Source organism: Suillus clintonianus (assembly GCF_016758775.1).
Source record: "Suillus clintonianus strain FC179 chromosome Unknown DEU56scaffold_33, whole genome shotgun sequence".
Taxonomy (NCBI): domain Eukaryota; kingdom Fungi; phylum Basidiomycota; class Agaricomycetes; order Boletales; family Suillaceae; genus Suillus; species Suillus clintonianus.
The window spans coordinates 353,331-377,251 of NW_024539257.1; the positions used below are offsets into that span (position 1 = coordinate 353,331).

Below are 23,921 nucleotides of genomic sequence, written 5' to 3' on the forward strand. Positions count from 1 at the left end.
AGGCGTCGCGCGGAAGAGCGAGATCGACGCAAGGTCTACCTTTGGTTCCATCATCGGAGATAACTTTGCGAATGCGATAATTCGCTAGTACTTAATCAGAATGGAGATGGTGGGATTGAAGGAATGCTCCTTATATCTCTATCACAATATCGCCTCCCACGTCAATGCACAACTAAACATGGCTTATCAGAATTGTCACACATAGTCGCGCAATTCCTGACCCCGCCCCCCAATCGATATCGGGTGCCAAATATAGCCTGCACCGATTTTTACTCCTTCTCCATCCTCAAGCCCGTACCCCCCCATTGCCCCCTGTGCCGTTTTGAACGTGACAACTTTGGTTCTTTCGTGACACCTTCAATTTCGTCACCCACACCCTCTCGCCCTCTCGCAGCGCATCTAACATCCCGCGACCACCTACCCATCATACTTCAGATGTGCTTGTTGTTGGTGCCTTCATTAATCAAGAACTACATCAATAATTTCCAAGCCTACTCCAGTGTCTAGATTTCCAATTCTACTCTATCCATCATCCACTCCTGAGCTGCGATTTCAGTCATCACAAGAGGCGCTTTCGTTTGAGACGTGCCCATCGCAGACGCGTCGCCCTTCCGTTTCCTAAATTCCATGAATGTTCCAGGCTTGACCACACGTATCGTGGGCATACCGAACAGCCCGGCACGATAGGCCTGTCCGATATTCTCGTTCGCACTTGAGAGGGCATCAAGCAGCCGCTGCTTCGCTTGGTGGCGGGTTTCGGAGGTGCCTGGCAGACCTGCAGTTGGAGAGAAACTCCAAAGCGATGTGAGAAGGGGGGCTTACCTGGCTCCTGAGCCAGTTCCACAAAGAATCCGACGGTTACGGGAAGTTTGCGAACGTCTTTGAAGCAAGTGAACTCAATCACTTGTCCGATCGTGTCTTGGGTTGCAGAATATACTGATTGGAGCAGCTGAGCTTCCGTTACAAATGCACCATCGAATTTTATCACAGCACTGTGATATTCGATGAGCTCAACTGGCACTAGAAGACAATTCGTGACCTACTCCCGCCGTTCAACAAATTTCACTATGGGAGAACCATCGTCTGGAGCGAAGCCCAGCAACTCAATCACATCAGCAAGACGATAGCGCCAGAATCCGTTGCAAGTGGTTAGGACAAGCTCGTAGTGTTTTCCTGGTTCAATCTCCCACTACCGCGAATCAGGCCTACCGCCCAATGCAACTCGACAATAATGACGTACCGCCGCGCGTATGTTGCTGGAGACCTCCTCTGAGGCCACGTCCAGGTACTCGATGTATGCGTCATCCAACGACATTTTGAATCGATTGAGGTCTCCGAACTGATAAGCGGCGCCAGCGAAGCATTCACTCCCACCCAATGCTGGTGTGTGGAGTACCACATCAGGCCCAAGAATATCCTTTACCTGTTAATTACCGGTGAGCATTATCTGAGAATAAACACAGAAGTCAACCGACCTTTGGAACAGCAATCGAGAAGGGGCCGCTTGCGCTGCTGAATGCCACTTTTAGATTTGGCCAGACATATTTTGCCCATCCAGTGGTATTGGAAGGTGGTCCGACGGCACGAAGCTCGGCGGCGCGGACAGGATCCGCATCCAAGTGCCGCTACGCATCTAATTAGGTATGCAGTCACTAGGGTGTCAAAACTCGCGCTTACCTGCAGGTGGTCCCGGACGTGCTCGATATGTTCAAGTTCAGGTATGGTTCCTCTTTCGATGGCGTCCACAAGGCTGACCCAATCACGGTTGATGTACATAAATAGATCGAGCAATGTTGTGCAGAAAAGGACCCGAATTGTGTCCATACTACGATCGGCCAGCGCGAAAAGCGCGTGCAAGAGAAGAAATGAAGGATGATGTGAGACGAATTTTAATGCATGCGGAGCAGTTTCCCCTGGGACTACAATCACGAACTTTAGCGTCCACTTTCACTGATCATTATTTTGGAATTTCCGATGGATACTCACTCCTAAGTGACATTCTGTCTTCGTCTTGTTCCGGCTCCCATCCCATATGCATCCTCAACAACCCACTCCTCGCCGTGGTGACGATAAGTTTTCGAACGATGTCTTGATCCCCGCGGAAGACATTCAAGACCTCCCTGTACATTATGTGATAGGTGTATAGACTCTGAGTTTGAGCGGTTGATGGCACATATTTTGGTGCTTTATACTTCGCGAAATACTTGGGTGCCTTGCCCGAGGTCGCACTAGAGGCTGCAATAAAGGCAGGGAGACCAGGTGCGAGGAGGTCAACGACCTCGGATTCTTGGCAGGGCGAATCAAAGAACCGAGCCACGAATGGTTGATAAGTATCGTATACGGTAAGTGGGACCAACTCTCGAAAGCTCCGCACAAAACCCTGTTCATCTTCGTCGAGCGTTTCGACAGCGTTTCGGAAACTACTCAGCTCGTCAGTGGTTTGGCAGAACTTGCACTTCCAGTTCGTGCTGATGATCTCGAAAAGAGACTTGTCATAACGCTCTTTAAGCTGGGACGACAACTCAGGAGTTAGTGATTGGAGCTCGAGGGGTGGAGAGAGGAGAGAAGATGACATGTCTGTTTTTCACGTTCACCCGGATTCATCTGCCGAGCGCTGATTCTTATACTATTTGCGTTTGTCCCAGCTATTGCTTGTGCATGCAATCTCATGATACGTGTACGAGTTGCATCAACTCATTCCTTCTCCATCATTGGTATCAACATCAAGCTGCCACATTTTACCATTTCATGGTACTTATTCGATTATCATTGCATTCGTCACCCTCATTTCCACGGTGACCGTGGCAGAGGGTCGAATAATACCTCCCCCACCCATCATGATTCATCGAAGTTGCAGAGGTAAATACGTGCAGGTGAATTTTAAATAATGGAAATCAATTTCAATCAATTTACCGAGCGCTCCGCTGTGTGTGAACTTCAACTGTGAAGGTGATGACCAAAATGGAAATCGACCATGTCGCTCGAGCTCCCCGACACCAGGCCCAAGCGACACAGTGCTTTGGCGTTCTTTAGACCCTGAATGATCGGGAAAAGATACCAGTGAACCGGACGACTGCCGCTCGTAATTATCGGATTGGACAATAAGATTAATGGGACAGATCAGGACGTGGCTAGCACTGGTCCAAGTGACCCCAACATCATATATAAAAGTGGTACTTAAAGATCGCGAATAAAACCACAAATACTGCTAGTCCAACCAAGATAGTCTCTCCAAAGTCACCCCAAAAGGTATTGACCTCGAAAAGAGGGCGAAGGGGTGGATCCACTGAAACGACTATCTTGTGCATTCTACCCGAACTACCATCTTGAGGAACGATGAAAAGTGTCTGTCGGACTTCATCATAAGTATACTTATCGCCGGCACTGAGGCCTGAAACCACTAGCTTCCTTCCGTAGGTGATAAGGGACGGTACGAAAATTTCAGTCTCTCGAGCAGTAAGAACGATATTGTCCTTGGACTCGGGCGACCTCCACTCGAAAATGAACGCGCCTGTGTTCATCTCGTACTCGAATCGGGTGGGTATACCAGCGGTCTTTGCTGCGTATGGCCGGACGATAGACGGCAAGATACGGCCACCGTTGTCTAGCGTGAACGAGAATTGGTCCAAATCGAGCAGTGACCGAGGTAATCCGCGTCTTCGACTGAACCACGAGAAATTTTCCCCGTTCCAGTCATCACCTCGGATGTCATCATTGTCGGGGTTGTAGTTCCACAACCTGAAATCATATCAGTGGTCGGTTACGCAAGAAGCATAGCACGCACGTAAATCCAACCAAGGATCTCTCAAGACCTGTCATCATGGCGTCCATCATCCTTTCCTGCCAATGCCAGTTGTCGCTCTCGAATGCCTCCTTTTGACTGTGATCGCTCATCGTTAGGCATAGATACTAGTGTCATGGTCAAGCTTACTTCATATCCATGGGTATACCGCACTCTCCGATCAGAATAGGCTTCCCGCCCAGTACTTTGTGGCCATTATCCACGACATTCTGGATCTGCAGTGAGAAGTTTTCTCGTGCGCCTTTTTGACCCCAATATAAGGCTTTCAGCGGGAACATTCCCTAGAAAACGATATAAGCATCCAAAAACCACATCTTTATTCCCAAGGATAATACCCTAGATAAGCCTTGCACGTTCACTGTGAAATCCCCAAATGCCTTATTGAATAGTGCATTAAGGTCGTACCTATAAACAGAGGTAAGCAACATGTATGCTCTTGGGACAACAGTTCACTAACCAATGTGGGGCAAACACCATGTTAGGAAGCTGATTTTCTGCTGTCCAAGATGGTGGGCAAAACTGCAAAAGTTGTGTCAGTAAACATGAGAGGAGGTATGTAGCGCAACATGCCTCGTTAGGGATTGGCTCTACAAAGAACATTTTATCGTTCGACATCGCCTTCCGGGCACGATCTGTCCATCGTTTGAGGAACGGGTAATAAAAATCGGTGTACCAATCAACCTTCAAGTGTGTGAGCATCCACTTGGTGTTCAGTCGCATACACGTACCTTACGACCAGTTAGGGGGTCCTTGACAAAGTAATTTTCGCGGAGAACGACACCCTCGTTCTTACTCTTATCCCACCCCCAGACGCCGTGCATCTCCCATACACACATGCCTTGTGTTGGACCATCGGGGCGCCAGACCTTCCGATTGGCGGAATTCAGAACGCTCCGAGAAGTGAGACGAGTAGGCACAGGGAACGAACGCGTCCAGTGGGCAACGAGAGTGGGGTATCCGGAACCAAGCATGAAAGATTCGAAAGCAGATGCTGTGCATGACCTTTCATTAGCGTCTCAGACGATGAATGTAATTGAAGTGCACGCACGGACATGCGAAAGATGCAGATCTGTATTATAGTCAAACTTATGCAACGAAGCTAAGTCTATGTATCCTCTATGGGGCTCATTCATAACCTGTTTCAGATCAGCACTATAAAAGTCAGGAATTGCTTAAAGCTTGCCTCAAATCCAACGACACCATCTAAACCATCCAGAGCCTGTACGACTGTAGCATACATATCCAAGAATGCATCCTGAAGGTATTGCTGGACTGGTTTTGTCTGACCATCCGGCATGAGAATCTTCAACTTGGGTGCAAAGGTATCACCAGCCCAGAAGCAAGTGCTGGACGAGTAAAATCTAATGTCAAAGTGATGGCAGCAATAAATAAATCCGAACATACGCCATGGTCGCGGCGGCCAACTTTTGGTATCCGCAAGGCCAAATACCACGTTCCGCTTCAACGTGACCACCACCTTTGACCCCTAGCAGCCATGCAGCGCCAGACTCTTCGAGCGCATGTAGGTCAAACCCAACGGCCTCGAGAGTCCATGCTGGCGCGCCAGAACCACCAGAGTACCTGGACCAGACGTCTTGGTGAACGACGACGAACGCACTAAGCCCGAACGAGGGCAGCAATAAGAGAAGCTTGCGAACGTATGTCAGGTACTCCTTGTCGTATATGCCACTATAAGTATTGGATTAGTGATGTAATCGAAAGATGATTTCAATGCGTACAGTCCTGCATGTTCGACAGCCTCCCAAGTCACGAGAAAGCGAACTAGCAAAACGTTATCAGACCGAAAGGGTATAAGACCATGCGAAGACATACTGAAAGTTAAGCCCCATCTTCTAAGGCGAGCAAAATGCTCAGGTGCTTCCTCCAGTGGAAATGGACGGCCAACAAAGGTAACGACCTCGTGTTCACCAGGAAATGTACCATGATCATGGTTCATTGGGCTGCAAGACATTCAGCATTATTATTTATGTGTGTAAGCCCAAATCCTACGCTTTGTTGCAGCCAGACACGTTGACGCCTCGTAAACTGCAGACGCGTCCATAGGCATCGACAAAATGCCGCCCGTTAGGCTTTATTTCTCCTCCGGTTCCAGTTCTAGACCAATCATGTGCGTATGCACGGGTCGAGCCAGGTATGTATGAAGGCAGCAGAGAGGGATGGATCTGAATACCACGGTCAGCATTAGACATTAATCTTGTACTGAGCGCAAACCTTGTCTAAAAGGGGATCTGGCTGTGTATAGGATGGCGACGGCGTTGGCTTCGGACTTCCTTCAAGAAAGACAAAGGAGTTTTCGGAACCTGATGGGCTGAGCATCGGTGACTGTGACGCGGGTATCTGGTTGGTGTCGGGCTAGAAACGACTGGTTGAAGTATTGCTATGGTATACGCCACAAAAGCAACGGAATCAAAAAGAATGTCCTTATGGGATGACTAGGAATGATAGAATCTAGGGAAATCTGTCTGCGTTGAACTTCGCAGCGGAATGGAAGTGGTTACTACGTGAAGTTGAGTGATAGGCTAAGTTGGTTTAACCGAAGTTTGTTTATAGTATGACAAAAAAGGAAGGCGGTTGTTTGGCAAAGGCTTTAGATCCAAACAACTTGAAGCGGCCCTCAGCTGTCCCTGTTATTACCGCACGGTCCGCACTGGCACCAAGATGAATTTGGTAAATTGCGGTCTACGTGTGCATCAGTTCCTGACTCCAGGGTTGACCAGACAGATCATTCCTTCTTTCCGTCATATATCTACAGAAGCTAGAGCTCAGACAACCGATTCTCAGCTGATAGTTCCTGCCCTCGACGCTTCTTTTCCTCATAGATGGCTGCGAGATGCGTGCCAATGCGCAGCCTGCGTGCATCCATCTACATCTCAGAAGCTTCGCAGAACATCGGATATTCCCGCTGACATTCGTCCTGTTCCCCATGGTGTAACTTTCCAGGACAGTGGCATACACGTTGAGTGGGCAGATAATCACAAATCATTCTACGAGCATTCTTTCTTGGAACGCTACTCATCGGCTCCACGACTGTCATCTTTTCACAAAGATGTGCGACCGATGTCTTGGGATGTATCGACTATCTCCCAAGTACCTGACCTTTACATGACCTACGAAGCCATCAAGAAGCCTGCCCTCCTTCTCTCTGCCATAACACAGCTTACCCGTTATGGACTACTCTTCCTCACAGGTGTCCCAAACACTGAGCACACAAACGAGACATGCGAGTTACGCAAACTTGCCAATATCTTCGGCGAACTACGCGAGACCTTCTACGGGGAGCTGTGGGATGTCAAGAACATCCGTAACAGCAAAAATATCGCATATACTAATCTCGACTTAGGTATGCATATGGATCTCCTGTATGTAGTTTTAGTATCCTGTTTCGATGAGGCTCTAATTGTTCGACAGATACTTCCAGCACCCTCCTCGATATCAAATTCTCCACTGCCTGCGCAATCGCGTCGTAGGTGGTACTTCGCGTTTCGTTGATGGTCTCTTCGCTGCAGAGACGTTGCGCAAGACCCATCCAGTGGACTTTGATATTCTGGCTACCACACCTGTTCCATTCCATTACATCAATGATGGACATCACCTTCATCACGAACACCCCACCATCGAACTCGCTTCACTGCCCGCAGCATTAAATTCTGATACATCTGCACCCAGCATGCCAGAAATAAAGCACATAAATTACTCCCCGCCTTTCCAAGCTCCTCTGCTGTTAGATTCGACTCCTCCCACATTTTATGGCGCCCTGGGACGCTACGCCGCTCTGCTTGACGAACCTCTGAATATCCTAGATTATACTCTGCGCGAAGGCGATGCCGTCTTGTTTGATAATCGACGGGTTCTACACGCACGCACTTCATTCATTGACGATGGCTCCGGTGCGGACGCATATGGCGAGACTAATCGGTGGTTGAAGGGTTGTTATCTCGAAGCTGATGCCATTTTAGATAGGGGGAGGGTGTTGAGGACGAAGCTTGATAAGGGCTCTTTATAGGAGTCATTGGGTCGCTGTGGAATTTAACATGACAACAACACGACAGCCTGATAACGGCGGTGTTGCAGATGCAGTCCCGAACATATGTAAAGATAGAGGTAAACAAAGATTTAGACAAGCAAGATTTATTATCAATACATATTTCCCCAACATAACACAAAGCAACTCTCGACTACAATTTGCTCTTTTCCGCTTTCTTGATAAAGGCAACACCGTTGCCCAATGCAACCTGCGCAAACTGTTCAAAACAATACTCGAGAAAAAGTATGGCAAAGTGACTCACTTTGCCAGATGTCAAGTTCTTCGTGATGAATGTGATTTCTGAGGTGCCGTTTGGACCAGGTCCGACTTCCCATGCTGAAGTCTCGAGCTCATCGCCAGGCTTGACAGGCGACGTGAACCTCGCGCCAAAGACCGTTAGGGCACGACTGTTCCCATTCGCTATCGCCTGAATCAAACCCCTTGCAGCGAACCCATAACTTGACAGCCCATGCAAAATCACACCACCAAAGCCCATCGATTTGCCAATTTCCGGGTCTGATAGCCAGTTCAGTTTGTGATGACCCATTATATATACAAAGAACTTACCGATGTGCAGAGGGTTGTAATCACCACTCAGCCTGTAAATCAGGGCCTGCTCTAGTGTTGTCTTGTCCCGGACAACCCAATCCGGCTTTCGGTCCTTGGGGATAGGCTTCGCCTGAGGTGCAGCTGCAATAGCTTTAGAGAACTTGTCTCCGTTGGCCTTTGAACCAAGGTAAAAGGCTGAGGTCTACGACTTTTGTCAGCATAGAAGCAAGACAGCTCGCGAAGCGCCTCACGTAGAGCTTCGCATAAGGAGCCCCATGAGGGTCGAGCAATGTGGCTTCATTATCGATAATGATTCCAGACTCTGGAAGTTTTGTTAGCCAGGAGAAGTGTCTGTGAATTGCATTGACGCACTATTCTCGTGTACACCAACAACTCTTCGAGAGAGCTTCCAGCCGGATCCGCTGGCCACTGGAAGGTCTTTCAGGATTTCAATGCTTTGCGTTGCGTGGACCTGCAGACTTGTGAACACGGATTGAATAGCCTAGTTTGCGAGCAACTTACCACCCTGCCGTAGTTCAGCTTCGGAAGACCCGGAAGAGGCTCGTTACTCGTTTTGGCTGCGAACAAGGTGACATCCGGGTCATCACCTATCAATATGAACGCCTTCAGTCCAGCTGTTTGGATATCTAATGGAACCTACCTTTCAGTCCAAGCACTACAGGGTATGTCGGTAGCGGTCCCCATGACTTGTCTGCAGAATACGTCAATGGCTGAACGTAAGCATGCCAGAACAACGCTACCAAGCTCTACGAAAGTCGGGTTAATATGCTAGTATGAGGCGGGCTGTGATACGAATTTTCTCACCATATACCAAAGACAGCTCATCGTGTTTCGCACCTACCCCAAGAGCATACGTGATAATGTCTTTACGGGTCCACGAAACCTACATATGAGAAAGTGAAGACTCGAACTCGTACTGCACTGACACTGAAACGCACTGGTTGATCTTTGGGCTTGAAACCAACAGCTTTTCCAAGGTCGTAGCTCATGATGGTGTGTTACAGGGTTGATGCTCTCGGTGAGATTTATCTATTGTGAACTTGAAAGTTCAGCCTGAAACTCTCCGGCTATGGGAATCCCGGAACATTGCTGTGCTGGCATGATGGATGATGTCACCACGTGGTTAACCGGTTACGAGCTCGAGCTCGTCAGACTCGCGAGTCCTTTCAAGATTAGCCCACCATACGATTGCATGCAGGTATCGACCACCTCTTAAGATAAGTAGTTCGTGACGCAGAACTCAAACTGCATCAATGCATCACCGAGCTGCCCTCGAGTTGTTCAACCACCCGCACGTGACTTGGGCGCCATTCAGGGGTCTCTCAACTTCACTCAATGTACATCCATCACAAAACAAACTCTTCAGGTGAGTATCAAAAGGCGCTCCGATCGGAATCGCATGGTAGCTGCTCCAGCTAGCTCTGTTTCTGTGCCACGGGCTTTTCTCATCATTGACTGTGACTTTTCTATAGTTCTCGCGCCGTGGTTAGTCTCAGCGCTCAGTCACAGAATCCGGGACCAACCACTGTTGACAACACACGCGCAGCATGCCCTGACCTTCACCCCTCCTCTCATCTGAACTTCATCCGCATCCCTACTCAAGGATTTCCTGAGCGTATCCGGGTGGCCATTGACCGCGCTTTCCAAGCAGAAGCGCATCAACCTGAATCTGCCCTTGAAGCATAGTACTGAATGTGCTTAGATCTTTTTGACAATCAAAAAGACGCAAATCCAGTTGTGGGGAAGCAGAAGATAGTCTAATGTAAATGTACAATGAGAGTCACCGACAAACAATTGGTTTTCTGTTCCGTCTATCGTGTCGGTATGAACGATCTCCATATCCTTGCGATGCGCACAGTCATCGGGTTCATTTCGGAGGCCACGTCCCGCATACCTCAGTCTCTGAAGAGCCGCTGAAAACGGCCCTTGGTTCTAGGGGCCATGCAATGCGGGTGTTGCCACCTACTTGGAAGTGTACTTGCAGGATGGTGAGGCAGAATACGATTCCCTTAAGAAACGTTATGTAGACAGCGTGCGATCAAGGCAAGTAAACTCACCATGAGAGGAGAGACGGCATCCAGCACGGCGTATTGACCATTGGATCCAGACAAGTATGTCAAAAGAATTGAAAGGACGCCCGTCGCATATAAAGCGCCACTTTCCACAATGACAATCAAAATCGGTAGATACGTAACAAATCCGTTTGCCATAAAACGGCGAGTGCGATAAAGGCGCCAGGCAATCAAACCTACCACAGTGTTGTCAGAGCCCGCACATCAATAACGGAATAGACGTACCAGTACAGGTAACACTGACAACCATGGTCAATGTAAAGAATGTCGTGATGAATGAACGGCCAGTGGTAAAAACGGTGGACGAATTGCTGGCCTGAGCAAGGGACCCAATGATACAGTACCCAATCACTGCAAAACGTCATGAGATAAAACTGAACACGATAGTCGAACGATACCCTTCAAGATGCTCACCCGCATTTGCGGACAGCACGATTAAACCAGGAATGGCAACTAAGAGGCTTTTGTTGTGAAGTACATAGCATCGCCAAACCTACTGCCCTATTAATTACTGATACGGGAGAACAACGTGCCAAACGGAGAAACTCACAAGGACACAATCAGCGAGAACGGTTTGCGTAACGTAAAGTGCAGTTTTTGCGAGTTCCAATGGAGCAGCAAGATTGGAATAGTAGGCATTTGCACTAATCACATCCACATTGAATATGAATGCTTCCAAAATTCGAACAAAATCGACGATGAGATGCTAAGAGCAATCGTGTTGAGAGATTTTGCCAAAAGAAATGAGTAGTACACTGACAGCTGTTGCAAGACAGAGCAGCACGGTTGCGACTGGGATAAGGAGTTGCCGGTTAATGCCATCTTTCTTGAGTAGGATGAACAGTGTTAAGCAATACAGAGTGAAGAACACGCCTGTTTGAGACAGTGAAATCTGACACCATAACCTCTTCCATCGGTTGGTAACGCACCATAAAACAACGTCTCAAGAAACAAAGCTAAGAGAGAGGCTTTGTCCAAAGGTATGCCCATGTGTGTGATTATAATCGGTAATGTGTTGAACTAGATTCACTAGCGGACAGTGATGACTAGATCGGTTAATGAAGTTTCTGGGCGAGTCGAGTTACGTCCCTCCCTTTAAGTGCCTTCGGCCACTCAGCTTGCTAACAAGATATCAAAAAAGCAGGACATTTTGCACAGGTCCGACACGCTGTCACAGCAGAAACGAGATTTTAGCCACAGCCTATTCTGAAGGAGACAGCGGGTACCAACCTGGAAACCAGTTGTCACGTGCACTCGAGTAGGATGTCTTACGTAACTAAGGAATCGAACAAGGTCACGTAAAGTTTAAACTGGCCGAACCAAACTTCAAGTGAAGTCAAGTGAAGTCGATCAACTGCCTCTCTCCTATGCTGTGACCCTAGCTCATATACTGTAAAAGTAGGAGGAGACGGGAGGAAAGGGATGAGCTCGAGGCAAGTTTTTTAAGTTTTCCCTCGTGTGCATGCTTTACCTATCCGCGGCACTAGCTACTAGGACAACAAATCCACGTGCCTTCGCACAACTTATCGATGCGGTATCTGTTTAGACTTAGAAACGAACACTCTACTCTAAAACTTCGGGATTCACATGATATGCGACTGTCGACATTTGTTTATATCCCACATATGATACTCATCTTTCACACAGACCCCCACAACCCCCGAACAAGCTTCAACACATTTTCACTGATCGCAGCTTGCCGCCATCATGATTCTGCTAGAGAGGAAGTTTCCAACGCACCTCTTGCAGGTTTTCTCTGGGACCGCTCCATAGCTTTCGCCGACGCTGACTGACCATGACATTGTCCACTTCATTAGACAGTCTGAGCCTCTAGACCATGCAATTGTCTCTATCATATTTCAGTCTTCGAATCAGCATCAGCGTCTATCATACCTGCCCAGCCACGATACCTACGTGGCAAGGTGCGCGGAGCAACTGGCACTGTACTTTCCCCACTGTACTAAACTTTCCCACTGAACTTCATTTCCGTCCCCATGATCGTTGGCTTGGAAGGCCGCTCGATCAAGACTTGATGGCCTTAGTGAGTTTTTTTTATGATCTTCACCCGCAGTCATCAGCGCCATAAATATACAAGTCCCCTCTGGGCCCCATACCCACAGGCATCGACGTGTCCATCGATGTTGACTTTGGGGGATGCTGGAAATCAACCACTAGATCCCTATCGTCCGACGAAACTATAGGCTGGGGCGATGCCGCGACTCTGTAGAGTCTGTTGACAACTCTTGTATGGATGTGATCCGAGGACCGATCTTCCGTCTGTAGAGCATCACATCCGTCATCTTAATAAACACCGGAGATCAGGGCGTCCTTCGAGCTCGGTCGAATGCCAGGCAATGGGGAATTCATCGACAAAACTCAAACCTCGTGGAATAAGTGGAGACGAGGCTTTTGGTAAGTGATCTGCGCGCCGTTCACAGGCTGCACATTTACGAACTTCACGCAGATCTGTTCTTCCCACCCATTGATGATGTCTACCCTTCTCTCACGCTGAGGTTCGCGTTTGTGGACACTTTCGGACATGACGACGGTGCGCTGCTTGATGTAAGTGCCAGCCTTTGTGTTATTGGATTTTCTGACAGATCGCACACTATAGTCCATCATCGAATATGAGATTGCCAGAGATACGGATGTAACGGAGCTTTCCGTTCCGCTCGACAAGACGTTGCCAACACTCTTCCCTTCAAATACTCATGATTCCAGCTTCAAGCTGGCTACACATTGATAGCCCACTTGTTTCGCTTGGCCACCTGTGCAATACCAAATTCCGAACCGATCACACTGGCCAGGTCAGAAAGTCGAGTACCATACATGAATCACCGTTCACTGTATAATGCGTGCGTGGAGCGAAGTACCTCGCTTATTCCCGCCCTATGTATAGTGCACAAGCTAATTTCACGGGAACATAACATCTGCAAGTTAGGTTTTAGAACCCGGCAATCCTTTCGGCTGACAGCGATAAATCCAACTGCCCATCATGTGGGGCTTTATTGTTCTGCAAGCGTACAACAAGATGAAAGTGCTTCAATCATATGTTATGCATTCAAGTGCTGGAAACTACTTTAAGATCTATATTGCTCCGAGTCGAGCAGCGGTGAAATTTGCTCGGGAGCAAGGACTCCGCTACGAACTACTCACGCATCGTGCCATTAGCCACACTGCATCTGTGAAAGCAGAAATACGACTGACTGTAGCTCAGCTCGGAACCTTACACTGCCAGAACCAAGTGCCCTACCACGCCAGTGAGTCTGGGTGAAATCCTGGATGAAAACTACTCATGCTCACAACGAGTGGGTAGTATATGCGGATGCACTTTTCATAGGTCGGGCAGCCCAAGCAATCTGAGTCATCGACGCAAAAATTGGGACAATATTCTTCAGCACTGACAGACGAAGACACCGTCAGAGCAGCAACAATGGCGAGGACGAAGGAGAGACGCATTGTTTACGAGATGTAATGTGAGATCTCGAAAATAAATCTGAAGAAGGACGGTAGGAAGACGGCTTGCTTTTATATGTGTTCTGTCCATTCACATGAACTTGACATCATAATTTCTTTAAACAGATACTGTTGCAGTGCCAGCAGATTGCCAGCAGACCTTCTATTTTACTTGCCCCTGTTTACGATGTTCTTTCAGTGGGAAATGCTGCTAATATAACGACAACTCGTTACTTTTCCCCCTGGGGAGATAAAGTGATTCTTTCCCACACATTCGCGATATTGGGACGAACCTGACGCTCGGGACTACAACTCAGCGCTCCCCTGTAACTTCGTAGGTGGGTAGAGGTGCGTGTTGGTGAGGCTGGGATAGATTTTTAAATAGATGCAGAGAACTACTCGAATTGCGAATGACAACGAGAACCAATGGTCTAAAGACAAGTGGAGTGTTTTTGACGTCACCAGAGGTGGACGGTGAGAGTCGCTTGGAGAGACAGCGAAACTGTTGATAACGAGAGAACAGAATTAGTCCATCCAGTCACCAGCGCGCTGGATGACGGGCTTCGACCTTGATGCGGCGCCTCCGAGGCATTTTGGGTAAGACGATACTGACGATGGTGCGCACTGTGTGATGGAGGTTGAAAGGCCCGATGTGGAGCTTGTAAAGGGTGTCATGGAACGGTTTGCGGTGATGTAAGTTTGCGGGGTGCTCTGAAAGTGGGTGATCAACACCAAAATGGTTGTTGTGCAAAAGAAAGGCTCATCTAGATGCGAGGCCTGCATACCAGTGATAGTAATTGTATATGAGGGAGGGTATCCTCTCCCCTTTCGATATTTGAGGTTCCTTACGGTGAAATGAAAGATGTGGCATGCGTGATTGATCAAAAGATGTCGGCGAAGTACGACAACTGTACAGGGGGTCCCAAGGGCGCCATATAAGGTGAAGGTATAGTGAAGCTTTAATGAAGGGAAGATCTCGTCCCCGCGATTCTGCTTTGCCGTCTGCTCTGGGGTTAAAGTCACATCCGAATTGAACCGACCCTCAAATCTGGGAAGGCTCTGATGTTTGTTCTCCTAGTAGTCTGCTCCTCCATTCTCAAGGTCTCGCTCTCTAATTTTAAACCCCAGGTTTGGTATTCATTCAATTATATTACAGTGTGTTGCATATGAGATTGCAGTGCGTGTTTTTCAAAAACTCGGCCTCGCCACCTTTACCGGCACTTGTATTCCTAACTAGGTCATGGGATGTGACATGTCACTCCCTGGCAGTTAAAACACAACAGGTAAGCGAGCCAGAAGAATGACTGGAGATCGTAGGCCGCCGCATGATCCTTCTTTTCATCCAGGATCTCGTTGGCTGCAAAGGGTAGAGTGCCCTGTTTGCTGATTATGAATGCGTAATAAAAATATTGAACTCAAAAGACTCACCGTGTGTCTCAGTGTATTCATCCACTCTTCACGGTTACGCCAGTCAGCACCTGATCCCCAATCAGATGCCATCCCATATCTCATAGGCATCCACTCCTTGGGTGCACCCTCGGGTCGTATGGGCACTGCACATTTTGGATCAAACTCTGGGATGTAAAATAGTGTGTTCCCGTCGCTGGTGTCACGATGAAGGACACCACGTCTGAGGAACCCGTTGCGATGACCTTTACAGAACACAGAACATTATTTGACAATACCAATATGCAAATGCCTTCAACAACTCACCAACTAGAGCTAGGCATTGGCACGGGTAAACCCGCGGGTACCAAACATGTAACCCGCACCCGTACCCGGTGAATACCTGTACCCGTATACCCAAGGGTACCAACGGGTATGGGTGTCACAGCGGGTACGGCGGGTAGCCACGGGTACAACACGGGTACAACACCCACTGTGGGTATGAAACGGGTACGAGCTTCAAAATGGTTCAAAAACAATGTAGATACATGGATTATGCTAATACAATATCATCCCATCCTTCACTGAGCTCATCCTCCTCACCTTGAAGGTCAGGCAGCCGGGTAACAGACATTACATCCTTGTCCTTTACTAACCCAAGTAAACTCCATGAGCCCAGGCAAAGAAGCGCACGAGTTGTTTGTGCGGAAAGGCGAGAACGGACATGTGAAAGCAGCAAACAGCCACGAGAGAACGTCCGTTCAACATCAACCGATGTTGCTGAAAAATATATCAGTAGACTTGGAGTGAGATCCATAAAAGACATACCAGGGATTGACAAGTAGTCGAGGGCCATTCGAGAGAGATGCGGGTATGTCGGCTGTTGGCGTTTCCACCATCCGAGAACGTCGTCCACTGTCTCGATGCTCGTATTGAGGTAGGCATCGAGTTCGCTGACCACAGATGGACGTGCGGGCTTCGTGAGAGTTGGTAAGTTGTCAAAGATGTTGGCGTCGTCATCCTAGAATAGTTTAAATATAAAGTTTAAATATAAAGAATGTGATTAGAATAAAAAATCGGTGCGCACCTGAATTGTGTTTACAGCTGCCTCAACTTCGTCACTGGCAGGGACGCTGCGTGAAGCATAGGAATGCTCATACACTTTTTGCACGATGTTGCGTGCGGCAGTGATCCATTCGTCCTCCCAATCTGCGCCCTTAAAATACTCGAGCTTGTAATGTGGGTGAAGAACTAATACAAACACAAATGTTAGCACACAAAAAAAAGACTATAACACGTACCCATTGCAATACGGTAGGTCTCTGACCTATCTGTGAGAGAGTAGTACCTGTTTAAAGTCTTCTTTGCGAGGCTGAGGGCTGCGCGTATAGCGGGATCGAGCATGTGAGTGTTGATGATGCCAGTAGTGAAGACATTGTCAATATGATCCATGGCGGGAATGACCACAGCGAGATTGGGCATCCCGCGTGAAAAGAATTGTGTAGTGTGCTTCAAAATCTGCAAACTCAAAGTGTGAGCGATAGGACATTGTGTCACGTCACACGTGTGACGTACCCTCAAGACCTCACACAACTGTTTTGCAAGCGCCCATTCCTCGTCACTCAACACAAACATCCCCAGTCCTAGTCTTCGTCTATCCGTAATCGTGTCGATAGCCTTTCAATATTCAACCGCAAAATTCAACATATCGAACGTTGAATTCCAGCGGGTTGAGACGTCCCGGGGCATAATCCTGACAGTAAGATTGAGTTCAGTGAGTACTTCTTTCCATTCCGGCAGCAGGAGTGTGGTTGAGTGAATAATTTTGTAGGCCAGTTTACGAAGCTTTTTGCAGTCAGTAAACCAACAGGTGTGTAGAGTCCCTTTCCGCTCACCTTGACTAGGACCAACTTGATAGGCCGGATGTTTTCCTGCAGTGCATCACGATCAAAATCATCCAGCTCATTTATTTCGTCAACCCAACCCTCTGTATCATCGGCGTCATCAGCGCTTGGATCCCCATCACCATTCACCGCTATAGTAGCTTCGTCCTCGATGTCAATGTCACCCGCGATATCTTGGAGGTCCTGTTCTGCGCTGTCAAGTGACTCGGCAGTTTTGTTTTTCGGTACGTCGAACTCTCTTATCAAGCTTTTGGCCACGAGATTGATGATATGCAAGAAGCAACGCGTGCGTGCCGCTTCTCCGCCAAAGTGATCAACGAGCTTCGCGAGTTCTGTTGTCATCGTGTCATTACTTGACGCATTATCGGCGGTCACGCTCAGCATCTGACGAAAATAAGTAAGTCGTTTTGTTGTTGATCTTAAACCTTGCCTTATCTGAAATCCCAAAGTCATTTAGTATCTTCGCAAATGCTTCCGCAAGATTTACGCCTGAATGTGACTAGTAGTATCATTAGTCCTTGCTCATGTTGATTTGCAGCAATACATACTTTTGCGACCTCGACAATGTCAAGAAGCATCGTGAGGGGCTGACCTTCATGTTCCAAGTGCACCGAGACGGCGACAAATGCTTTATGGTTCGGTGATGTCCACGCATCAGTGGCAAAGTTAAGGTCGCCGTCGTAATCTTGCAACATCTGTGCGATTCGTTTCCTCACGTTCGCGAAAACGAGCTTAACATCACGCGACACCGTGGATGGTGAGGGTATATAATACTCTGGCCGTCCTGTCTTCATTAAGGACCGAAAACCTCGATCGTTAACGACTTCGAATGGGCGAAGACTCTCTGACACCCATCTCACAATCTCGGCCCTACAAACATAGTGAGTCACACATATGATGCATGTTTCGTGGGCTCACTTGGTCTCGGATTTAGTATGTTGCCTATGTGAGTATGTTATTTTGCCCTTGCCCTTTCGTTCGAACGAGGACGTTATCGAGCCTGTGGTGAGCATACTACCCACTATGGATTCACGCACTGATTCAGCTGTCTTAGCCTCCTGTGCAGCTTCATACGCAGTCTCGCCCCAACACCTCTTAACATGCTTAGCCATGTTACTGGTTGATTTGGCGTCTCCCTTGTCGAGGTAACGTCGAACACGCACATACTGCAGTCACTTTACCCTTGATAGAAACAGACAGCCGAGGTTGAAATATCCCTGTTCTACACAGGCCAGCGGATGTGGGCCGATGAATGTATTGTTCTGTTAAATACAGGTGGGCCGACACCAAGTATTTATCTGATACAATCAATGGGCCCATGGTGTGTGGTATAGTAGATAAGTGTAGACATTCTATTGACTTTGGTAGATAGTGTATGGTAGGTATTGTATGAAATATGTACCTGATATGAACGGGTCGGCCGGTCGGGAGTGTGTATCTGATACCAACGGGTCGGCCGGTCAAAGAGTGTAGTATGTAGTGTAGTAGATAAGTGTAGACTTTTCTATTAACCTTGACAGGTAGTGTAAACAGTATGTACCTGATTTGAACGGGTGGGCCGAATGGGCAGTTGTGCCGATATGTACAGATGGGCCGAGGTGGTATAGATCATGCCCCGGACCCCCTCGGTAAAAAGATGCTCGGTAACATAGCCCCTCGGTCAAAAGATGCTCGGTGACATACCCCCTCGGTAAAAAGATGCTCGGTGGTATATCAAGAATATGTCGGTCAGTCAACATGTTGAGATTGAGTACATATCATCCGCAACATACTTGCAAAGTCAAATCACAGTGAAATCGGTCGGTCGGTCAGATCACAGTCGGTCAAGACAATCGGTCAACATACAATCGGTAAAAATACACTCGGTGACAAAATACATTCGGTCTTGCAAAGTGAAATCACCAGTCGGTGAAATCGGTCGGTCGGTCAGATCACAGTCGGTCAAGACAATCGGTCAACATACAATCGGTAAAAATACACTCGGTGACAAAATACATTCGGTCTTGCAAAGTGAAATCACCAGTCGGTGAAATCGGTCGGTCGGTCAGATCACAGTCGGTCAAGACAATCGGTCAACATACAATCGGTAAAAATACACTCGGTGACAAAATACATTCGGTCTTGCAAAGTGAAATCACCAGTCGGTGAAATCGGTCGGTCGGTCAGATCACAGTCGGTCAAAAGACAATCGGTAAAAATACAATCGGTCATGCAGAGAAATACTGACACTTAGCGCACAAAGGTAACACTAGCCGTAACCATTTCATTCCAAAGTGATATATACAGGCGTTATTTTCGCCGACCGACACATTCTATAGTACAAGTAGGTATTGTATGTAGATTGGTACATAATTAGGGCAGGGAGCGCGCAGCAGAAACAGGTGAAGAAGATGAAACATCTGCACCAGCTTGACCAGGAACAGATGAAGAACCGGCAATGGTTGACTCCATTTCAGCCTGTCCGGATGTGAAGGTGCCACCCTGCATGTCAGGACGACCGACCATGGCAGACGCCGATGACTGGCCGGTAGGAGGAACCGAAGGGCCGAACACACTGGGGAGGTACCTCCTCCCCAATTGGCTGGCGGTGGAACCACCAATGTGGCTCATCCTCGGCGGTGGGAATACGTGGTTCATGGCGACCCGCTCCTGCCGAACTTGCTCAACCATGCCGGACAGTCCTCGCACAGTTTCCGCGGAGAAGGCGAACTCGTATTGAAGTTGCGACATTTCAGCGCGCATGGAGGCGATGCGAGTTTCAAAGTCGTTCTCCATCGCGTCGAGCCTGGAAGTAAGGCCAAGGACCATCTGGTAAATCTCGGCGTTTGTCGGCAACGATGATGCCGAAGGAAGGGAAGGGAGGTCGGCAGAAGGAGTCGGCGGGGGAATGGGGATGGGGGCGGCATCGGCATCGGGCTCTTGCCAATGCTCGGCAGGGAAGTCGGCGGCCGATGCGAGGACGCGAGGTTCATCGAGGACGATGGGTTCCTGGGGAGCAGTCTCAGCCGACATCTCAACGTCGATGTCGGCAGCTGCGGCGACCGGCGCATCTATCGGGACTAAGTAAACGACATGAGATTGACAAGAAAAGAACTTACTGCCATCTTCCTCGGACTCGACTATGGGAGTGGCAGCACGCACACTTGAGGTCGCTCTGGTGTTCCTGGAGCGAACCCTGGACCTGGATGCCCGCGCGGGCCTGGATGAGACCGGTCGGTCGCATTTCACCTTCATGATGTGGCACCTGGTGCAGGCCTTGGCGACCTGCCCAGTCTTGCCGACATAGACGAGGCAAGGTGCCGTTCCACACCTCTTGCAAGGAGGATTGTACTGTTGGGAGGTTAGTCGGTGTTGTCAGTCGGTGAAATCCAACACAACTCACAGTTTCGGCGTTGGGATCGGCCTTTGGATCGGCCTTGGTGTTGGCATCTTCATCCTCATCCTCATTCTGATCTTCATCGTCATGTTTATCTTCATCGGCCTTTGCCATCTGTCGGCCTCTGGTGGGCTTGGCAACTTCCTTCTCCTCCTCCTTTCCTTTACCCTTGGCCAGGGTGCGAGCGATCTTCTCATCGGCCTGTGACTCATGATTGCTGAGCAGGGAAGAGAGACAGGAAGACGAAAATCTCACCTGTTTGGGGGCCGGCGCGGCATTTGTTGACTTCTAGGGATAGTCAGTGGCTAGGTCAACATTTGAAAAATAATTATTTACCTTTGTCACAATAACTGTTCCGGTGGGAAGGTCGGCGTCATCCTCGGTGTCGGTGAGGAGTGCCTTTGACTTTGGCTTAGGGACCTTGGGCTTCTTGCTGCGTGGAGCGGCCACCGGACTGTCAGACCGGCGCTTGCGAGTTTCACGAACAGGCCTTTTGCCCTTGTCGGCGGTCGGTTCAGGTGCGACCGAAGTGGTTGGTGGAGGGGCGGTGGGAAGGATATCGATGGGAGGAACGGAGAGTTTCTTTGATGGTGGTCCGGTGGCGGGTTTACCGCCTTTCACTGGGAAGATGTCAGGATGCCGATACTGAGAAGAATTTAACCGACTTACCATAGCCAACGGTCTTGGCAAAGAAAGGATGAGAATGTATCCGGGGATCATCATCCCGGACTCGCTTCCAGTCCGGAGCAATGGACTTGTTCATGGTGTCCCGCACCTCGGCTGCCACAGACAGCAGGAATGGCGGGATGACCGAGGCATTTCGGCCATGGTCCTTCAGAGCTTGAGACTGGGAAAGATCGGTACATGAATAAAACTAAAGTAGAAACAGAACAACTCACCACTTTACGAGCGACGTCATGCGACCTGTCAACTGACACGCTTCCATCCGATTGGAAGACTATGATCCGCTTGATGTCGTGACGCAGATTGGTCTCGGCGAGCACCAAAGCAGAGTCGGATTCGAATTGGAACGGCATGGTTAATAGAAGATCAAAAAAATGTAGTCGGAATATACTGGTGTTTAAGGAGCTATGTAGGTAAAGAAGAAACCGAAGGACAAGTTTTGGCCGAGTTATATAGGGAATGACTTTTTGTGGATGTGGATTGAACTTCAAAATAATAAGTCCGCAGATGTAAAGCGTGTGATCGGCACGATGTAACGCCACCGGCAGTTGCCGAGTTGTGGAACGTGGCGTGTGACTTGGGCATTGTTGATCCAAATCGGGGTTTCAGTGGCACAATCACCTTCCACACGGCAAGCTATACCGAGTGCCAACACTATGGATTCACCCGAACATCCGATTGACAAAGCTCGTAGAATACAAGAAGAGCGCATCAAAGCCGATCGGAACTATTTTGTGACGTGGGATCGGTGGATTCCGCCAAAGCTGTGGCCGACTCCATTCCCTCAAAAGAGTTGGATTCCTGTTGGCCTCAACACCTTTCCCATTCCCCCCAAGCGTCCCATCCCACCCAAAGCGAAATCACCCATTGACTATCCTACATCACTCATGCCATCAAGGAAGAAATCAGCGGCAAGAGCTAGCCAAGCAATACTTCGGACATGAACGTAAGTGATGACTTGCTAACACTTCGCTTTAACCTTTACTAATGAATGAAATAAGAAATTGACATGTGCTGGGACATTGAGGCCGATGAAGTGCCGAAGGTAGCGACGCCGACTGCCAGCGCATCGGCAAACCCAGAATCACTTGCCGAGGTGAATTTCGGCAATGAACGTAAGTCCTTTTTGTGATCGACCAGCGATAATTATTGACGAAATATTAGAATTCGACACGTGCTGGGGCGCCGAGGAGGATGGAGTACCGAAGGTGGTGACGCCGACTGCAAGTGCGTCGGCCGAACAGCAATTTGGCAGCGAAAGTAAGTCCTTTATGTAATGGACCATCCATGATCACTGATGACATGTAAGAATTCGAGATGTTGTGGGGCACCGAGGTAGATGAAGTGCCTCAGCTGGTGACCCCGACTGCAAGTACCTCGGCCGAACTGCAATTCGGCAATGAAAGTAAGTGCACTTCATGTGTCCAATTGCCGATTTCTGACCGATCACAGCATATGACATGGGCTGGGATGGCGAGGGAGATCCCGCACCCACCGATTCTCCCACTCAAGCTGCAGGTCAGTATGACCTGTGTTGGGATGACGCCGAAGATGCGCCGACCTATGACATGTGTTTGGGACGACGCCGAGTCGGCACGACGGTTGCTGGTGCAGTTTTGGCAGCTGCAGATATGCCATGGGAGGACCCTTCTGCATCGGCAGCCGACTTTAAAGGTGAATGTCGGCAATCAATGCAGCCTACAGTGGATCTGGGCGAAGGCCGAGCACTGGGCCGGTAACCTCGGGCCGGTCGGGAATATCACCTGTTGTATCCTCGGCACTGCGAAATCGGTCACCGAGCGAGATTCTCACAAGACATGAGGAATTGCTGCGCCGAGCCGATGAAAGGCTTCAAACAATTGATGCCCTGATGGGGCAGTCAGGTAAGTGTTTTTACCGAGTGTTGAAAGCCAATGACCAAGGCCAATTGTCCCCCAGATGTGACAGATGCAGACCGGCATCTCATATCCTCCTACAGGGATGCGCGGGACCGATTTGCTGGAGCCAGGGAAGATATTGCTAGGATTGAGCATATGATGACTATGGCCAATCAGGTTAATGATCCTTTAATTATATTGCAACTGGGGTTGAAGAAAATGGGGAGTGGAAAATCCACTGCCCAGTAGTCTAGCAGACCTTGTACTACCATGTTTTATATACCAAGTCCGACAAATACCAAGTACCGATTTATATGATGACCGAGTGCCGATGATGACACATGACAAAGACACAACACCGCTGACTACTGGATGTACCTCTGTGGCTTTTGCCTGGCTCTGGGACCAAGCGAGGTGTCAGCCTTACTCCTGGTGCGCTGCGCCGGTGCATCATCCACCGACTTCGCTGCCGACCGGGTGACTCTGGTCTTCTTCGGCGATCGGTCTTCCTCGGTCGGTGATGCAGCTCTGACAGCTTTGGTTTTCTTTGGCACCTGGTCCCGCTCTGCTGTGGGTGTGCGAAGATGTTCAAGACCCCGACGAGCTGAATGTGGGCCGAAGCCGCGAGCATGGTGGCTGGCCTTGGTTGCAATACCGTTGGGAGTTTCATCCTCTGAACCCTCGGCGATCTGTGCAGCCGGCTGGCTGGTCTTGGCTGCGGCAGATGGTTTGCCGGGACGTGAGATTGA

The 23,921-nt window shown here is 48.9% G+C and overlaps 9 protein-coding genes across 9 annotated transcripts; 2 read left to right on the forward strand and 7 right to left on the reverse strand.

Moving 5' to 3' along the window:
* Positions 1 to 503: 503 nt before the first annotated feature.
* On the reverse strand, positions 504 to 2,575 carry DEU56DRAFT_901335 (GH3 auxin-responsive promoter; the record flags this gene model as incomplete). The annotated part of the gene is made up of 7 exons (XM_041356544.1): positions 504 to 775; positions 823 to 992; positions 1,044 to 1,189; positions 1,241 to 1,423; positions 1,476 to 1,625; positions 1,678 to 1,919; positions 1,987 to 2,575. 7 exons carry the CDS (start codon positions 2,573 to 2,575, stop codon positions 504 to 506), a joined length of 1,752 nt encoding a protein of 583 aa, XP_041208767.1.
* Positions 2,576 to 3,061: 486 nt separating this feature from the next.
* DEU56DRAFT_802959 (glycoside hydrolase family 5 protein) lies at positions 3,062 to 6,352 on the reverse strand. The gene is made up of 14 exons (XM_041353203.1): positions 6,035 to 6,352; positions 5,813 to 5,985; positions 5,636 to 5,763; positions 5,542 to 5,584; positions 5,207 to 5,491; positions 4,986 to 5,148; positions 4,851 to 4,938; positions 4,531 to 4,793; positions 4,373 to 4,483; positions 4,260 to 4,321; positions 4,138 to 4,207; positions 3,932 to 4,083; positions 3,785 to 3,880; positions 3,062 to 3,738 (listed from the first exon to the last, which is right to left on the reverse strand). The coding sequence occupies exons 1-14, from the start codon at positions 6,137 to 6,139 to the stop codon at positions 3,159 to 3,161; spliced, it is 2,319 nt and encodes a 772-aa protein (XP_041208768.1). The 5' UTR covers positions 6,140 to 6,352; the 3' UTR covers positions 3,062 to 3,158.
* Positions 6,353 to 6,447: 95 nt separating this feature from the next.
* On the forward strand, positions 6,448 to 7,955 carry DEU56DRAFT_887041 (uncharacterized protein). Its single transcript, XM_041356215.1, has 2 exons — positions 6,448 to 7,182; positions 7,232 to 7,955. Exons 1-2 carry the CDS (start codon positions 6,482 to 6,484, stop codon positions 7,824 to 7,826), a joined length of 1,296 nt encoding a protein of 431 aa, XP_041208769.1. The 5' UTR covers positions 6,448 to 6,481; the 3' UTR covers positions 7,827 to 7,955.
* On the reverse strand, positions 7,956 to 9,480 carry DEU56DRAFT_802965 (HotDog domain-containing protein). The gene is made up of 10 exons (XM_041353204.1): positions 9,356 to 9,480; positions 9,222 to 9,300; positions 9,158 to 9,163; positions 9,058 to 9,108; positions 8,919 to 9,004; positions 8,769 to 8,868; positions 8,648 to 8,718; positions 8,415 to 8,598; positions 8,110 to 8,363; positions 7,956 to 8,055 (listed from the first exon to the last, which is right to left on the reverse strand). Exons 1-10 carry the CDS (start codon positions 9,404 to 9,406, stop codon positions 7,999 to 8,001), a joined length of 939 nt encoding a protein of 312 aa, XP_041208770.1. The 5' UTR covers positions 9,407 to 9,480; the 3' UTR covers positions 7,956 to 7,998.
* Positions 9,481 to 10,284: 804 nt separating this feature from the next.
* DEU56DRAFT_887045 (uncharacterized protein) lies at positions 10,285 to 11,770 on the reverse strand (the record flags this gene model as incomplete). The annotated part of the gene is made up of 7 exons (XM_041356216.1): positions 11,419 to 11,770; positions 11,250 to 11,362; positions 11,040 to 11,195; positions 10,904 to 10,982; positions 10,715 to 10,840; positions 10,475 to 10,665; positions 10,285 to 10,425 (listed from the first exon to the last, which is right to left on the reverse strand). The coding sequence occupies exons 1-7, from the start codon at positions 11,477 to 11,479 to the stop codon at positions 10,285 to 10,287; spliced, it is 867 nt and encodes a 288-aa protein (XP_041208771.1). The 5' UTR covers positions 11,480 to 11,770.
* Positions 11,771 to 15,183: 3,413 nt separating this feature from the next.
* DEU56DRAFT_736449 (uncharacterized protein) lies at positions 15,184 to 15,598 on the reverse strand (the record flags this gene model as incomplete). Its single annotated transcript, XM_041348511.1, has 2 exons — positions 15,184 to 15,321; positions 15,374 to 15,598. Coding segments are annotated over 2 exons (363 nt in total), but the record flags the coding sequence as incomplete, so codon positions are not given.
* Positions 15,599 to 19,587: 3,989 nt separating this feature from the next.
* Positions 19,588 to 21,648, reverse strand: DEU56DRAFT_945524 (uncharacterized protein; the record flags this gene model as incomplete). The annotated part of the gene is made up of 7 exons (XM_041359006.1): positions 19,588 to 20,294; positions 20,334 to 20,565; positions 20,618 to 20,812; positions 20,867 to 20,899; positions 20,948 to 21,231; positions 21,281 to 21,458; positions 21,511 to 21,648. 7 exons carry the CDS (start codon positions 21,646 to 21,648, stop codon positions 19,588 to 19,590), a joined length of 1,767 nt encoding a protein of 588 aa, XP_041208773.1.
* Positions 21,649 to 21,951: 303 nt separating this feature from the next.
* Positions 21,952 to 23,332, forward strand: DEU56DRAFT_755945 (uncharacterized protein; the record flags this gene model as incomplete). The annotated part of the gene is made up of 8 exons (XM_041349966.1): positions 21,952 to 22,132; positions 22,194 to 22,241; positions 22,297 to 22,410; positions 22,460 to 22,555; positions 22,605 to 22,700; positions 22,748 to 22,969; positions 22,993 to 23,178; positions 23,274 to 23,332. 8 exons carry the CDS (start codon positions 21,952 to 21,954, stop codon positions 23,330 to 23,332), a joined length of 1,002 nt encoding a protein of 333 aa, XP_041208774.1.
* A 205-nt stretch (positions 23,333 to 23,537) lies between these two features.
* On the reverse strand, positions 23,538 to 23,887 carry DEU56DRAFT_755946 (uncharacterized protein; the record flags this gene model as incomplete). The annotated part of the gene is made up of 1 exon (XM_041349967.1): positions 23,538 to 23,887. A coding segment is annotated over one exon (350 nt), but the record flags the coding sequence as incomplete, so codon positions are not given.
* Between the last annotated feature and the right edge of the window lie 34 nt (positions 23,888 to 23,921).